Consider the following 17,088-nt stretch of genomic DNA (forward strand, 5'->3'; position numbering starts at 1 on the left):
AGGAATGCACAAGGAAAAGTGGAAAGGTATAAAGCAAGATTAGTCGCAAAGGGATATCTTCAAAAATATGGAGAAGATTTTGATGAAGTGTTTGCACCTGTAGTGAAACACACGACAATCAGAACACTTCTGAGCATTGCAGTCTCAAAAGGCATGCAAGTCAACCACATTGATGTGAAAACAGCATTTCTGCATGGAGATATAACTGAAGACTTGTACATGGAACAACCAACAGGTTTCATAAATACAAAACAAAGACAGCTAGTGTGTAAATTAAACAAAGGTCTTTATGGATTAAAGCAAAGTGCAAAATGTTGGAATGAAAAATTGCATGAAATATTGACAAATTTAGGATTTAAGCAAGGTGAAGCAGATAAATGCTTGCACACTAGGTGCACAAATGGACAATATGCATACATTTTAGCTTTTGTTGATGATCTGCTCATTGCAAGCAAAAGTGAGCAAGAGTACAAGGACATTGTAAAATATTTAAACCTCAATGTTGAGATAAAAGAACTTGGAAATGTGTCATACTATCTTGGTATAGAAATTGAGAAACAAAATGATGGTTCTTATCTTCTAAGCCAGAAGCAGAAAATAAATGAGCTTATTGAAAGTTTAGGTATGCAAGATGCCCAAGTTGTAAGCACTCCCATGATCACTGATTTTCTGAAGGATGAAACAGTAAGAGAACCTTTACCAGATAACATCCAATATAGATCAGCCATAGGTAAGCTTTTATATCTAGCTACCACATACAGGGCTGATATAGCAAATGCAGTAGGAATTTTGAGCAGAAGGGTCAGCTCACCTACCAAATCAGATTGGACTGCAGTTAAAAGGATGGTAAGGTATTTAAAGGGTACCATTGATTGTAAATTAAAGATTTCAGCCAATAGTAATCCAAAACTAATATGTTACTGTGATTCAGATTGGGCAGGGGATCATTCTGATTATAAATCCACAAGTGGATATGTGTTTATGTATGGAAATGTACAAATTTCATGGGCCAGTCATAAACAAAGTATTGTGAGTTTGTCTTCTACAGAAGCTGAATATGTGGCCGTATCGGAAGCGTGCAGAGAACTGATGTGGATTGAAAAACTTTTGCTGGATTTTGGAATAGCTGAAAAGAGACCAATCCAGATAATGGAAGATAATCAGAGCTGCATCCGACTGTCACAGAATGACAAGGTTCAGTCACGCACCAAGCACATCGCAACGAAATACCACAACGTGCGAGAGTTGGCGAAAGAAGGGGTCATCAGTCTACACTATTGTCACACCAGTGAGATGACAGCTGACATCATGACCAAACCGTTACCCAGAGAACATTTTGTGAATCTGCGTATAAAGCTTGGACTTTGTATGAATAAATAATTGCATGACAGTTATGCATGAGAAGGGGTTTGTTGGAATGTAATTGTATTTTACATGCATTGCCTGTCACCTATTATTTCTCTGTGATTACTCTGTGACCTCTGATGTGAATTACTTAGAGAGGTCACACAGCTATGCAACTTCCTGTGGGGGTTAGACACAGCAGATGCAGCACATGGAGCACATGGAGCTCATGTTCTCTCCTAACCTGAGAGGATCTATGGTGGTGTGAGCATCCATTACCATCTAAGCACATGGAAGGAGCTGATAATACAAATGTATAGTAATATGTATATATATAAGCCTGTCTGATTATAATCTAACTGCAAACTGTGAGTAAACAGATGTTTTGTTACTTCAACATTAAAGTGACTCAGCAGTGAATTATTCAGGGGTGAATGAGAGAGAGATGAAGAAAGAAATTAACATTTCTAAAGCTGAAGCTGTGTGTACTAAAATCTGCTAATTATTTACTACAAATAATCCAACAGTTGGGACATATGTCCAGTTTGCAGTGGGATTTGGCGAATCTGTTGATTGCTTGGGTGATGGTTTTGTCGGTCAGTAGATTGAAGTTTGTGTAGATTCGGTCTGCTGGGTGTTCATCGGGAGATGGGTCCAGACAGTCAATGAATTTTTCGTGGTCGGTGGTAATGTGAGTCGTAGATTTATGATTTTTTCATTGAAGTATTTAGCAAGGTTGTCTGCTGATGGGGTGTCTGTATTGGTTGTGGTGACCGATGTGGTGTCTAGTAGTTTGTTCACAAGTTGGAAACGTTTGTGCGTGTCTTTGTAGTCTGGCCTTATTTTGATTTTGTAGTATGACCTTTTGGTTTGTCTCGTATATTTGTATTTTCTTTGTATTTGTTTCCATGCGTTAAGTGTGTATTCATCTTTCATTTTCTTTCAATGCGCGCTCGAGTCTCCTAACTTGTGTTTTTAATTTTTTCAGTTCGTTCTTAAACCATGGTATCGAGATGTGTCTTCGTGAGGTTCTTGTTTGTAATGGTACAATTTTGTCTAGTATGCTTCTGCATCTGTTGTCCCAGTTTAGGAGATAGTGTTTGGAATCTGTTTGAGTTATCCATTCGTTCTTGTAGATCTGTTGACAGAATTTTGGCCTGTCGTGGTGTAGGTTGTGCGTTCTTGCTTGTGGTGTGAGCCTTTTTTTTCACCATTGTAGGGCTAGGTTTAATTTGTGGTGGTCTGACCATGGTATTTGTACTAAAAATCATGTTTTTGGAATTTGACCTTTTCCAAGTTTATTTAACATTTGTTATCTTGCCCATCACATAATATATCTGAGCAGCTTACAAAACTAAGAGAGAAGAGCAATAGAGAGAGGCGAAAGAAGTGGAAAAGAGGGAGGAGAGGACAGTATATGGGGAGGGCAGAAATGGAACTACACTATATGATAGAAAAGGTTGTGCATTAGATAGAGAATAGCAAGGGGGTGAATAAGTAGATATGAGCTGGCTAGCAGGTCCACCCCGAGGACATTCTCAAGAAAGCATTGTACTGTCCTATCTTTTAGCTTTTCTGACGCCATGTCCTTTTTTTTTTAGTTCACTTTTCATTTTATGACAGTCCTATTCCCCATGCCCTCTCTTCCTCTAGCAGACATTTTCTTCCACTTCTCCTCATTTCTTTCTTCAATCTATCAGAACTTCACACCTTTTATTGTGCATCTAACACTTTTGACCCCTTACCTTTGTTTTCCATCTTCTGCCTCCATTGCCCCACCCTTTCCCAGCCCTTACTCTTTTCCTTCCAGCTCTCTGTGTCCCTTTTGTCCCCTATGCTCATCTCTTCCTGTTATTCCCTTTCCCTCTCATTTTTCCTGCTTTTCCACTGTTTGTGATATTTGGTGCATCACTTTGCCTTCTACTGCTATAGGCACCAACATGGATTGCAAGTTTTTTTTCCCCTACCATAGAGATCCAATGTACTCGCATTGTAAGATGTTAAGCACAGGCTTGAAAGGCAAGTAATTTAAACCCCCAAGTCCATTTCTTCTGACATCCCTCTCTATCTATTTACTCTCTGCTCTTATCTATTACTTCCCTCTGTCTTTATCCTCCCCTGTTTCTTGTGCTATTCTCTGTTCCTTCTTTCATGGTTCTTTGCCGCATTCTCCCTCCCTTCCTTGTTACTATGTGCCCCCCCCCCCCCCCCACGTCTTCCTTCTGCCTGCTTTATTCTCTTCCCTGGTGCTTCTGCCTGTCAGATTTGTCTGTAGCAGAAACTCTTGTACTTATCTTAAAACAATGCACCAGTTCTGGGAATGCTGCAGAAGTTAGGCAATTGGAGGCTTTCAGAGGCAGTTCTGAGTTAATGCAAAGCTCTTCTGGGAGACAGTGGGTGGTGGTGCTCCCATGAAGGAACTTTTTATTTCTTTCAGTGATATGAAACTGAGGCTTCTTGTGAGATTTTCAAAGGCCTAGCAAGTGCATTGAAGGATAGCCTGTGCTTCAGGTAACCTACGTGGTTTCTTTTAAACATGGTTTTAAATTTGGCCCTGTTGAGAACTGGAAGCCAGCATAGAGTAAGACAGGTATAGTGTGGTCCTGTTGCTTGCTGCCCTCTAACATCGTGATGGGTTTTCTGAATTGGTTGAATCTGATGTAACCCTTCACTGTCAATCCATTACTGCTGTTCATTGTATGCTACCTCTCTGCCCCCCATCCCCCCAAGAAACTATTGCCATGTTCTCATGAACCGTTTGCACATTTGATAGCACTTAACCCTAGTCAGCATCTGCATTTTAATTATGAAACCAGTCACAGAACTTTTGTTGGGGTTATTGATGAACGTTCTAAAATGTGTTGGTGAAGCAGATTTCTAAATATAGCTGTTTTGCCTTTGTGAAGTGACTCAAGCACATGGAGTTAAAGGATCAAGTGAACATGTATTCTTAGGGGTTGATGTTCAAAGCAATTTAACTGGCCAGAAATGGCTCATAAACAAATACAAATATTCACTGTAGGTCTTTTAATTTCTTTCAGGTGCCTGAAATAATTAGCTCCATTCGACAAGCTGGGAAGACAGTGCACCAAGAAGAGTCTCTGTCTAGTTTTTCCAGTGTGGATGATGCATTTACCAAAAAGTTTGAGGTGCTATTCTGTGGACGAGTAACAGTGGCACACAAAAAAGCGCCCCCTGCGCTGATCGATGAATGTATTGAGAAATTTAGCCATGTTAGCTCTACCAAGACAACGGAACTTAATTTACTGTCCCAGCAGCCGGAAACTGACAGCCGTTCAGGAGGAATTTGGTTGAGTGACAAATTTCGATCTGTCTTCCAGTCGGCATCCAATGAAGAGAACCATAAGAAGCCAATTAGAAAATGCGCTTCCCAGCCTGGGCTGCGGACGTTTTCTTTTAAGAAGGAGTGGCGCGATGGGAGTTACAGCCTCCCAGGCTCTTTTGAAGAGAGTGATACACTAGATGGCCAAAATCATCTTGTCCGTGGACGCAATCTTGTTCAGCCCACAGATATGGAAGAAAACCAGACTATGCTGTTCACGGTACTTACCACCTCTTTTATTCCTTATAGATGCTACTTGATATGAAATTCCACAAATTGCACGCGTGTGTGTGTTTTTTAAACAGCAATACTTTTGTGATTTGTCCTCAGCAGTTGTTAGTTTGACAGTTAATGCACAGTTACAGGCATCTATTGAAAGTTTTTTTGGAAGTTTAGACCATATAGAAGGACACAAATGAGTGCTTAGACAATATACCTATGATTCATTTGATTTTCTTTATCCTTTGATTCAATTCTATTCAACTCTGCCCTCACAGCACACCTAGCAAGTTGGGTTGTCAGGATTACTACGCTGAATATACATGAGAGAGATTTGCATAGAATGGGTTTCCGATTTAAGAAGATTAATCTCGAGCATACTCATTGTGGTAATCCTGAAAACTCAACTGGCTGGGTATGCAACCAGGAGAGGATTTAGAACTATGCTTTCTACAATGAAACAAACAAAAGGACTCAATAGATACATTGGCTTTCTCACCTGTTATTAGATATAGGGCCTTTCAACTGTAAAGTGGTACTGTCTCATCGCCTCTGGTTTCTTCTTATTCCTTACTGAGCTGCAGTGACGCATGCAAACAGGCTCGGACACCCGTTATTCTGCACAGATTAAACCCAATATAACTGCACTGTTTCTTCACTGACTTGATGAAGAGTGGGTAACTATGGAAAGCTTGACACAGAGAGGCTAACAATATAATAAACTATCACTTGTTGTTTGACCCTTATTTCTGTATAACCAAATGGACTAACACAGCAACTAGAATATTTTTTCACACAACAAATAGTTAAGCTCTGGAACTCTTTGCCAGAGGATGTAGTAACAGTGGTTCCTTGTCATCAAGCAGATGCAGCCATTACAGATGGGTTGTGTCCATCAACCAGCAGAGGGAGATAGAGAGCACCCTTTTTTCAGTGCCTCATACCAGCTTGCTCCACTGCCTCTCTTCAGTATTCTCTATCTCCCCTAGCAGAGTGGCTGCAGCTTCTTCGAGCTCCATCTAAAATCTGCCTGGAGGTTGCTCCTGTGCTTTTGCCAGTTGTTAGCAGGGGTGTTGGAGGCTATAGCAGCTTCACTTTAAAGGCACATAGGTTCGCCCTTTCCCTGCCTTACCCATACCTCCGTGGATGTGGACACATTGCTTAGCTTTCCCTGTCCTTCCCCACCAACAGTGGATGCAGGCACATAGGTTCGCCCTTTCCCTGCCTTTCCCACTCACCTGAGACCTCCGGAGTTCTGTTTACCTCTGCTTTCCTCACAGCGTTGAAAAAAAAAAAAAAAAAAGTTGCGTCGCGCTTTGGCGCTTAGACGCTGGAATAGAGGTTTTTCCTTGCCTTTTTCTGTGGGACTGGAGCTGTGATACTTGGTCCAGTGAGGTAAGAGTGTTTTCTGACTCCTCCGGGGTGGGCCCGCGATCGGGGTGATTTTGGCGCGAACTGCCATTTTGAATTTTACCGCTGTTTTCGGCGATGGCTGCGGAGACAGTAAAGCGCTGTTCCAAGTGTGGCAAGCGCAGATCAGCAGCGGGGCTCTGTAAATCGTGCTGTACAGACGTTAGAGCCGGCCCGAGCATGGCGAGCGACGATTCTTTGCGCTCTGAGCTGGCAGCGGGCGCCATTTTGAATTTACCACATGGCGCGACCTCCGCTGAGATGGAGAGTCCTGAGCCCGGGGGGAGGCCTCGGAGTGAGGCTGATATGGGAGCTACTAGCCCCGGCAGAGATCTGGGTGCCCAGGGTGAGTTTTTCTCCCCTGATTTTGTCTTATTAATGCATAAAGCATACATGCTTAAAAGAGCTCTCCCACAAAGCCCGGCACGGGCCTCTTCTAATGCCCCCCCCCTCCCGGTGGATTCTAGCCTGGGTATGCCCTCTGAGGCGTTATTCCCTGATAATTGGCAGAATATGAAGCGCAGAAGGGCTCGTTCCCCTTCAGAGAGTGCTGCACCTCCTTTTTCCCCCCCGTGGTTGGGCTGCGAGGATTCGGAGGACTCTGGCAGGCCTTCATGGTCTGAGGAGCCAGAGTCTGGTGCAGAAGTGACTCAGGATCTGGACGATCCCTCCGCGGTGAGGATTTTCCACCGTGATGAGCTGCCAGCGCTTATTTCTGATGCCCTGCAGGCTCTCTCTATTGAGGACCCTGCCAGTGGCACAGCCTCCTCCGTGAATCCTAGGATGGCTAGTACCAAAAAGCCTGCTCGAGCCTTTCCTTTGCATGACGCCATCCAAGAGCTTATTTCGGCTCAATGGGCTGACCCCGAGGGACCTTTGAAAGTTTCCAGGGCTATGGGGCAATTATACCCTCTGAGTGAGGAGCATATGGCTTGCTTTGCTGTGCCTAAAGTGGATGCCCTAGTCACAGCTGTGACAAAGAGAACTACCCTCCCTGTTGAAGGAGGTGTTGCCCTGAAGGATATTCAAGACCGTAGACTGGAATCATCACTTAAACGGTCATTTGAAATTGCAGGTCTCACTATTCGGGCATCTGCATGCAGTTGTTATGCTGCTAGAGCCTGCCTGGCTTGGTTGCAACAGGCAGTGGAACAGCCCGGTGATGGAGCGGAGCCCTTTTCGGATGTGGCTCCGCGGATGGAGTCGGCCTTGTCCTTTCTTGCTGACGCCCTTTATGATATTGTCAGAGCTTCGGCTAAACACATGGCAGTAGCAGTGGCGGCTCGCCGTCTTCTTTGGCTACGGCATTGGGCGGCGGACATGGCCTCTAAGCAAAGGTTGGTGAAGTTGCCCTTTCAAGGCCTTCTCCTGTTTGGTGAGGAGTTGGAGAAAATTGTGAAGGGCCTGGGTGAGGCTAAACCCCAGCACTTGCCCGAAGATAGGCCTTGGCCTTCCTCTAAGGGTGCAGCGGTCCACTCCTCTTACAGACCTCGCTTCCGTGAAGCTCGATGGTACCGCCCGGGGCGTACTGCTGGGTTCACTTCTCGTGCCCGATTTCAGCAGAGGAACTCCTTTCACTCGGACAAACGTTCCACAGCCACTGGCTCAAGGCCTGGAGTTCAGGGGCGACCCTCTCAATGATGGTGCGCCGGCCCTCTCCTCGAGTCCTGTCATCGGAGGACGTCTTTCCCTCTTTGCCGAGGAGTGGGCCAACATTTCCTCAGATCAGTGGGTCTTGGACCTAATCAGAGATGGTTACAGAATAGAATTCGACGCCCCTGTAAGAGACGTGTTTGTGGAGTCCCGATGCGGTTCTGCCACCAAACGGGCGGCGGTAGAGGAGACTTTACAAGGTCTGATTCAGATAGGGGCCATGTCCCCGGTACCTCCCGCCGAACACGGATGCGGCCGCTACTCCATCTACTTTGTGGTGCTGCGAAAAGGAGGGTCTTTTCGCCCTATTCTGGACTTAAAAGAATTAAACAAGTCCCTGAGAGTGTGGCATTTTCACATGGAAACCCTGCGCTCCGTCATTGCGGCGGTACAGCCAGGAGAGTTTCGCACGTCTCTGGACCTGAAAGAAGCTTACTTGCACATTCCAATTTGGCCCCCGCACCAGAAGTTTCTGAGGTTTGCGGTGATGGGAAAGCATTTCCAGTTCCGGGCCTTGCCTTTTGGCCTCGCCTTTTCGAAGGTTATGGTGGTAGTAGCTGCCTTTCTAAGGCGAGAGGGTATTCGGGTTCACCCATACCTGGACGACTGGCTCATTCGAGCAAACTCTGCTGCAGAGAGTCAGCATGTAACAGCCAGATTGGTCTCAGTACTTCAATCTCTGGGCTGGGTCGTCAATTTGGTCAAAAGTCACCTGACCCCCTCGCAGTCTCTAGAATATTTGGGGGCCAGGTTCGACACAGCCTTGGGGTATGTGTACCTACCCGAGCAAAGGTGGTGCAAGCTTCAGAATCAGGTCCGTCTGCTCCTGAGGATGCCCCGCCCGCGAGCTTGGGACATTGTCCAGCTGCTTGGATCGATGACTGCCACCATGGAACTGGTGCCCTGGGCGAGAGCGCACCTGAGACCTCTACAGTATGCTCTGCTCCAAAGATGGTCTCCAGTATCTCAGGATTACCAATGCAGACTCTCTTGGCTCCCTGCGGCCCGACTCAGCATGGAGTGGTGGCTCTCAGACAGCATGCTGCAGCGAGGAATGCCGCTGGTGATCCCCGATTGGTGCCTAGTGGTGACAGATGCCAGTCTGAAAGGCTGGGGCGCACATTGCAAGGGGAAGCATGCCCAGGGTCTATGGACACCTGAGGAGTCGGAGTGGTCCATCAACCACCTAGAGTTGAAAGCGGTGTTTCAGGCGCTTCTGGCCTTTCAAGTGACCCTGGAAGGATTGGCTGTCAGAGTGATGTCGGACAACACGACAGCAGTGGCCTACATAAATCGACAAGGCGGCACTCAGTGCAGAGCTCTAGCCGCGCAGGCTGAACAAATTTGCCACTGGGCCGAGCTGCTTCTACAGTTTCTGTCGGCAGCTCACATTGCAGGTCAGAGCAACGTGCAAGCCGATTATCTAAGCAGGCATCAGATCGATCCAGCGGAGTGGGAACTTGCAGACGAAGTGTTCCTGCAGATATGTGCCAAGTGGGACAAGCCCGTGATGGATCTAATGGCGACAAGCTCCAATGCCAAAGTCCCGTGCTTCTTCAGCAGACGGAGAGATCCTCGTGCGGCGGGGTTGGATGCCTTGGCTGAACCCTGGCCTCCGGGCCTACTGTATGTGTTCCCTCCGTGGCCCTTGATAGGGCGAGTGCTCCTGCGGATTCGGCTGCATCCAGCAGAAGTGGTTCTCGTCGCCCCGGATTGGCCCAGGAGGCCTTGGTATGCGGACCTCCGACAGATGCTCGTAGAGGATCCCCTTCAGTTACCTTTGGTTCCCAACCTGTTGTCACAGGGTCCGGTGACCATGCAGGATGCCGGCCGATTTGGTCTTATGATTGAGAGGGCGCAACTGAGAGGCAGAGGCTATTCCAATATAGTAATTACCACTCTCCTGCAAGCCTGCAAGTGTTGCACTTCCGTGGCTTATGCCAGGATTTGGCACCAGTTTTAAGTCTGGTGCGCTTCCAGAGCGATCACACCCCTGCGGGCTCCTGTCTCGCCGATTCTGGACTTTTTGCAGGATAGTGTACAAAAAGGCTTGGCCTATAATTCCCTGCGGGTGCAAGTGGCAGCGTTGGCCTCCCTGCGTGGCAAGGTTGAAGGCGTGTCTTTAGCTGCTCATCCGGATGTGGCACGGTTTCTTAGAGGGGTGCTTCGGCTCCGTCCTCCCGTGCATGCACCTTGTCCAGCTTGGAACCTGGGGCTAGTGCTGAAGGCCCTTCAGGGTGCTCCCTTTGAACCGCTTCGGCGTGCTTCAGAGAAAGATTTGACACTGAAGGCCGTCTTGTTAGTGGCCATTACTTCGGCGAGACGGGTGTCAGAGCTCCAGGCGCTGTCCTGTAGAGACCCTTTTCTGCAGTTTTCAGAGTCCAGGGTCACGGTTCGGACCGTGCCTTCCTTCTTGCCTAAGGTGGTTTCAGCGTTTCGCCTAAACCAACCTATTTTCTTGCCCTCCTGTGTCGACGAGGAGTTTCCAGAATCTTTTGGGCAATTGCACCTGTTGGACATGCGCAGGACTCTGCTGCAGTATCTGCGAGTTACTAACTTTCAGGACCTCTGATCATCTGTTTGTTTTGCTATCAGGTCCTCGCAGAGGGTCTCCAGCGTCTAAAGCCACTATTGCCCGCTGGCTTAAAGAATCTATCTTTTCAGCTTATTTGGTTGCCGGCCGGCCTCCGCCTGATGCCTTTAAGGCGCATTCCACTAGAGGAATTTCCTCTTCTTGGGCTGAAACTGGAGCACTCTCTCTTCAAGAGATTTGTAGTGCAGCAGCATGGGCTTCTAAGCTCTTCTGCCCGACATTACAGGCTGGATGTGGCTGCCAGGAGGGACGCACATTTTGGAGCGCTAGTGCTGGCGCGTGGTGTGGCTTGTTCCCACCCTATCTAGGGATTGCTTTTATACATCCCATCTGTAATGGCTGCATCTGCTTGATGACAAGGAAGGGAAAATTAGGTTCTTACCGAGATAATTTTCTTTCCTTTAGTCATAGCAGATGCAGCCATGATCCCTCCCTGTCTGATGCTATCTGCTGTAAATCTATTTCAGGTTCTGTTCGTGTTTCCTGGAGATTCCGTCCTTGGGAGAAAGTCAGAAAACAGTCTTCAGGATTCTTGTTCAATTAAAGGAGGATGACTTAATTCCCTCCAGTTTCATGTTTTGGAGGATGTTTATTCCCGCCGGGAGGATGAGTTTATTCCCTCCATTCTGAGTTAATGCCCTTTGTTGTAGGGCCATCGTTCGCTGTGAGGAAAGCTTATGTTATTCCCATTGCGGTTTGCCATACTGCTTTGGAAGCTTCAAATACTGAAGAGAGGCAGTGGAGCAAGCTGGTATGAGGCACTGAAAAAAGTGTGCTCTCTATCTCCCTCTGCTGGTTGATGGACACAACCCATCTGTAATGGTTGCATCTGCTATGACTAAAGGAAAGAAAATTATCACGGTAAGAACCTAATTTTCCCGTAGCGTATCTGGGTTTTAAAAAATGTGTGTACAGGTTCCTAGAGGAAAAGTCCATAGTCTGCTATTGAGACAGACATGGGGAAGCCGCTGCTTGCCCTGCAGTTGGTAGCATGGAATGTTTCCACTGTTTGGGTTTCTGCCAGGTACTTGTAATTTGGTTTGGCCACTATTGGAAACAGGATACTGGGCTAGATGGAGCATTGGCCTGACCCAGTATGGCTATTCTTATATTCTTATGTAATTAACCTAGAGGCAGAATATCTTAAAACTAAGTATGAAAAATAGCTTGGGAGGGTTATATACGATATACAGATAATGAACCTATGGCCAGCTTTGGTCTTTGGTTGACGTTTTATTTAATGAATTTATTTCCTGGTAAAAATACCCATGTAGGGCTGTTTTTATATGTAGTTTCTAGATATAGAGGCCTTTCTGGGGGTGGAGTTCAGAACTACACACAAACTCCCATGTTTTCAAATCACATGCATATTTCAACATAAAAATGATCTACATTTACATGGGATACTTTTACCTCAATTTCCAGCGAATTAAGAATAAAAATACACCATAGTTTGTTTATGAAATGAAACAGATGAGTATTTAGAATTTTCTTAAACCGTTTGGGTTGAGTTATTAATCTAGGGGTCTTTTTACTACGGTGCACTGAAAAATGGCCTGCGGTAGTGTAGGCACATATTTTGGGTGCACAGAATTATTTTTTTAGCGCACCTACAAAAAAATGACTTTTGAAAATTTTTGCCGTTAATGGACGTGCAGTAAAATGAAAATTGCTGTACGGCAAAATGAAAATTGCAGCGCGTCTATTTTGGCTCTGAGACCTTACCGCAAGCCATCGACCTAGCAGTAAGGTCTCACGTGGTAACTGGGCGGTAAAGGTCTACGTGCGTCAGAAAATAAAAAATATTTTTCATACGCGTATAGCGGACGTGCGCCAAAATTGAAATTACTGCAAGGGCCATGCGGTAACCGGGCAGTAACTCCAATTTGGTACTCGTTGGGCATGCGTAGGTGCCTACGCAGTTTAGTAAAAGGGCCCCCTAATTTCCGAAGGCAGAGAATTCCACCGTTTCACAGATTGAAATGAAAATAAACTATTACATACCGACCTATAACTAATACCCTTTGAGCTAGGATATTGAAGTAATAATGGCGATGTGGTGGATAGATTGGTATGACACTGCGAAAGAGCAACCAGGTTTAATAAATAGCCTGGTGCAAACTCATGCAATATGGAACAGGTAAGTGTACACATCTTAAACACGGCACCACCTTGATCTGCAGCCAGTGCAGCTTCTATAGCAAAGGTGTAGCTGACTCATATCTAGAAGAACCGTATTTTGAAATGTTTGAAGCTTTTGCCATAATTGAGCCTGCAAATAGGTGGGAAAATGTGGGATACAAATGTAACAAAATCCCTCTGACAGTCCTACCAAGACTGCATTAGTAGTTAACTGGGGTAAAAGCAAAGACTGTGCTAAAAGTTAGTAGGTCTAAATGTATTTTGGTACCTTCAGAGTTTGGAGAGGTATCTCCTGAGAAATGCACTTGTTTCATTGAGAGGAGTTGTCCTTTCTCATAGACCAGATGCTGGCAATTCTTACGATACTCTTAGTGAAGGCAGATTCCACCTTTGATTGGGACCATATTTTGGAGGGCCTTAAGTGGCTTCTGTAAATCTTTCCCCCTCTACAAGATTGTGTTGAGGTTCATGCTGGTGGAGTGGGGAGTCCTCCTGGTTCTTATTCTTAAGGGGATGAGGAGATTGCTGAGCAATCTTTTATCCCCTTCCATGGGTGACCTAGAGAGGTTGTTCAAGGCATAGGCATGTGCAAAAACGGAGTATGCCTTCAGTGCCGACATGGGTGTTACAACACTGTTGCAGTTTTTTGATTGGGGAGGATGGGCTGGTGGGGCTTAGGATTATGTACCAATTAAAGTATTTTATTTTTAAAGGTTTTTTTTTTGGGGGGGGGGGGCGGGGGGGAGAGGAAATGTGTTACTTAGATTGTGAGCCCACTAGTGACAGACTCAGTACCTGTAAAATGAAACTGTTAACTGCTTAGGTCTAATGGGTAAATATTTGAATGATTGAATGTAATGTGTACCCACACAGCCTACCCATTGACTCGCCCCAAAATTGCCTTCTGGCTACACCACTGACTCCACTAGAAACTCATTGAATGTGTACCTACACAGCCTACCCATTGACTCATCCAAAAATTGCCTTCTGGCTACACCACTGACTTCACTGGAAGCTCATTGAATGTATCCAGTACCCTATTAGTGTAGAAAAATTTACTGATATTGCTTATTGTAACCCCCCCCCCCCTTAAGGGGTTAAAAAATTTTTTTTAGTGTATGTATGTATGTTTTGTTACCTGAGGGGGTTCTGGGGTTTCCATTCCACTAGAGGTCCATTCCGGTGGTCCCTGGTGGTCAGTGGCTACATTGGTGGCCAGCTGGTAGGTTGCCTGGGGATCTGGAGACGTTTAGAGACCCCCAGGGAGGAGATCGCATTAGGCGCGACTCTCCTTTGCGTTGCCTGGCCTGGAAATGATCTTTCCTGGGCTGGTGGCGCTTAGGAAAATGGCCGGCTTTGGCCTGAGCACATCCCCGGAGCATGCACATCTTTTTTGCAGTGGACGTCGGGAATGCGGCTAGGCCCAAACTCAAGCGGGGTGCTATTTTTTTGGGCTGCCCGGCTGGAGTTCCAGGCTGTTTTGTGGTTTCCCGGTTCTTTTAGAGGAGGGCTCCGATTTCGCTGGGGGACTTCGAGGACCAGGTTTGATGGTGGTCACCAGGTGGAGGGATCTCTGGGAGTCAAGTAAGGGGTCTGGTGGCCCAAGGTTTGATTTAGTTTTTTTTTTTTAATTTGTACTTTTTCAGTCCTGTTTAGATGAGCATTAAGGGGTTAATTTTTTTTTTTTTTTTTAATGTAAAGTTTTGAGGTTTTTGAGAACCTCCTGAGGTGGGATGGTATTTTTTTAAAATTGTTTTTAGGTGTAATGAGAAGGTTTACATTTGAGGAGTTTCTAGGGTTTAAATTTGTTTTGTTTTTGACTTGTTTAGAGGTGTATGTGAGGCTTTATTAAGTACTAGTAAAAAAGGCCCATTTCTGACACACATGAAATGGGTGCTAGCAAGGTTTTCCTCGGAGTGTGTATGTTTGAGAGAGTGTGTGTGAGAGTGACTGTGTGAGAGAGAGAGTGAATGTGCGAGTGTATATGTGTGACAGAGAGAGATTGAGACTGGGTGCGAGTGTGTCTCCTCTCTCCCCTGCCCCCCCCCTCCAGCCACCCAGCGATTCTCCTCTCTCCCCTGCCCCCCTCCTCCAGCCACTCAGCGATTCTCCTCGCTCCTCTGATTACCACCGTCGAAGCGGCCACGTTATAGAAAGCCCTGGACGTCTCTAGCCTCCCCTTCCAGTTGTTCCCTCAGAGTCCCGCCCTCGCAGAAAGATAAAATGACGTCAGAAAGTGGGACTCTGAGGGAAAACTGGAAGGGAAGGCTGGAGAGGGGTAGAGCTTTCAATGATACGGCTGTCAGAAGGCGGGACTGAGGGAATGAACTGGAAGGGAAGGCTGGAGAGGGGCAGGGCTTTCAATGACGCGACCACTTACAGAGTTCCCTCGAGGGCGGGGCAGTGATCGGGAGTGCGATTACGAACCCTACAAACAGTACACGGCTTCACTGCCATGCTGCCACGGAGTCAGCTTCAGAACGTTGGAGGTGCAAATTATTATATTAGATTACTGGAAGGGATGTCTGTGGTTCTTTGGGGATTTTGTGGTAAAAATTTTAAAAATGTGTTAACGCTGGTAAATTTGAAGTAAAATGTGTAAAATAAAATGGAATATGGTATTTGACTCTCAGAATATGTGTTTAAAAGTAAGTTTTGGGGAAATTTTCCGTGTTAATTTTGATAAAAACGATTTCCCCATTGATTTTAATGGGATTAAAATGGAGATTTAGAGGCAGATGCACTAAAGCTAAATGAGCCTTTAATGACCCTCCAACGAGGAAAATTTGATCCGTTGCATGCATCAAAGGGCTTTTACCGAGGAAGCCAGCAGCTAACGAAAACGGAATGGAGATGAGCAATTAGTGTGAAAACCCCATTGAAACGACATGCACTAACCTTTTCCGATTGCCTTTACGCAGGAAAAAGGCAGGAAAACTAACGAGAGGTCTGGACCTCTCGTTAGGACAGCTCTGTGCCAGGAAAAATCATTAAGTGAAAAAATAAACAAACTTTGAGCCAATCCCAGCGCATTAGCAGAGCTAAAAGCGCTGTGATTGGTCCAAAGGACGTCAGACAACACATCAAATAAAAAAAATAAAAAAAGGATCAGGAGGGGGCAAGGGCGCTCATCAGGAGCATCCTGTATGGACGGCCTTGCCCCCCCCCTGCTCCCCACTTTCCGCCGCTCCCCCCCCCCCCCGCCCCCCCCCCCCCCCCCCCCCGAAAAAGCAAAATGCTAGCTGCCCCGGTCCCCCTCCCTTCCTGTTCCTGTGTTCTACAGAGCTAACTCCGCCTCCCGTCATTCTTCTGCCCCGTGCCCCGCCCCCGCTGCCCCCCCTGAGGTCGACTACGCCGCTCCCCCCCTCCACCGAGAAGGAGGCGGGGCCTGGGCCAGGGAAGAAGAGACGTCATGGAGACTCTACAACCAACACAATAGATCTTCCTGCCCGTGCAGCGCTTCTGAAAGAGGTGAGAGGCGCTGCTCGGGTCGTTAATAGGGAGGGGGGTCTCGGTGGAGGGGGGGAGCGGCGTAGTCGACCTCAGGGGGGGCAGCGGGGGCGGGGCACGGGGCAGAAGAATGACGGGAGGCGGAGTTAGCTCTGTAGAACACAGGAACAGGAAGGGAGGGGGACCGGGGCAGCTAGCATTTTGCTTTTTCGGGGGGGGGGGAGCAGCGGGGGGGGGGGCAAGGCCGTCCATACAGGACGCTCCTGATGAGCGCCTTTGCCCCCTCCCGATCCTTTGTTTGGATTTTGCTGACCGGGTAGCCACGTATATTTGTTGTGGCTTTTTTTTTTGTTTGTTTTTACGTTTGCAGCATGCGCAGAGCAGCCAGCAAAACGCTTGGCTGCTCTGCGCATGATTTAGGGGCCGATTACCGATGTGTATTGTGATTCTTTGATACATTGTACGTTTGAATACCGATCTGAGCACGTGTGACTTTTTTTTTTGGTGCATTCTTCGTTTTTTAAAAATCGTTAGGGACTTTAACGATTTTGATTTTTTTACGTTTGGTTGCTGCATCTGCCTCTTAGAACCTTACAGTTAAGCTCCATAAGTTTGAAAGTTTGTGAAAGATGATCTGGTTGGCCATCAGGGGTTAGCTGGTGACTCCATCTCCCTTGGTAACAGTAGCTGACCTTGGCAGTAGGGCTGAAGAGTTCAGAGAGGTTGGATGAGTGTTTGTGAGCTCTGTAGGACAGAGAGAGTTTTGGGCTTTAGAAGCTGTAAGCTGTTTTAAAAATTAGTTTTTCTGACTTTGGAGGTTTAAGGGAGGGTGGATGATCACTTTAGAAATTATTCTTTTCCTAAAGAAAGTAATTTAAAATTTTTTTTGTCACTTTGGAGATGTAATGTGTGGGGAAAAATGGGAGAATTGAGA

The 17,088-nt window shown here is 46.5% G+C and overlaps 1 protein-coding gene across 1 annotated transcript in view; it reads left to right on the forward strand.

Annotated features, from left to right (window-relative positions):
- Positions 1-17,088, forward strand: part of TBC1D1 (TBC1 domain family member 1) — a 447,417-nt gene that overhangs the window by 125,602 nt on the left and 304,727 nt on the right. The window contains 1 exon segment of the mRNA XM_030191287.1: positions 4,386-4,907. Within this exon segment, the coding sequence (XP_030047147.1) occupies positions 4,386-4,907 (522 nt within the window).

This window comes from Microcaecilia unicolor, chromosome 2 (genome assembly GCF_901765095.1).
Source record: "Microcaecilia unicolor chromosome 2, aMicUni1.1, whole genome shotgun sequence".
Classification (NCBI taxonomy): domain Eukaryota; kingdom Metazoa; phylum Chordata; class Amphibia; order Gymnophiona; family Siphonopidae; genus Microcaecilia; species Microcaecilia unicolor.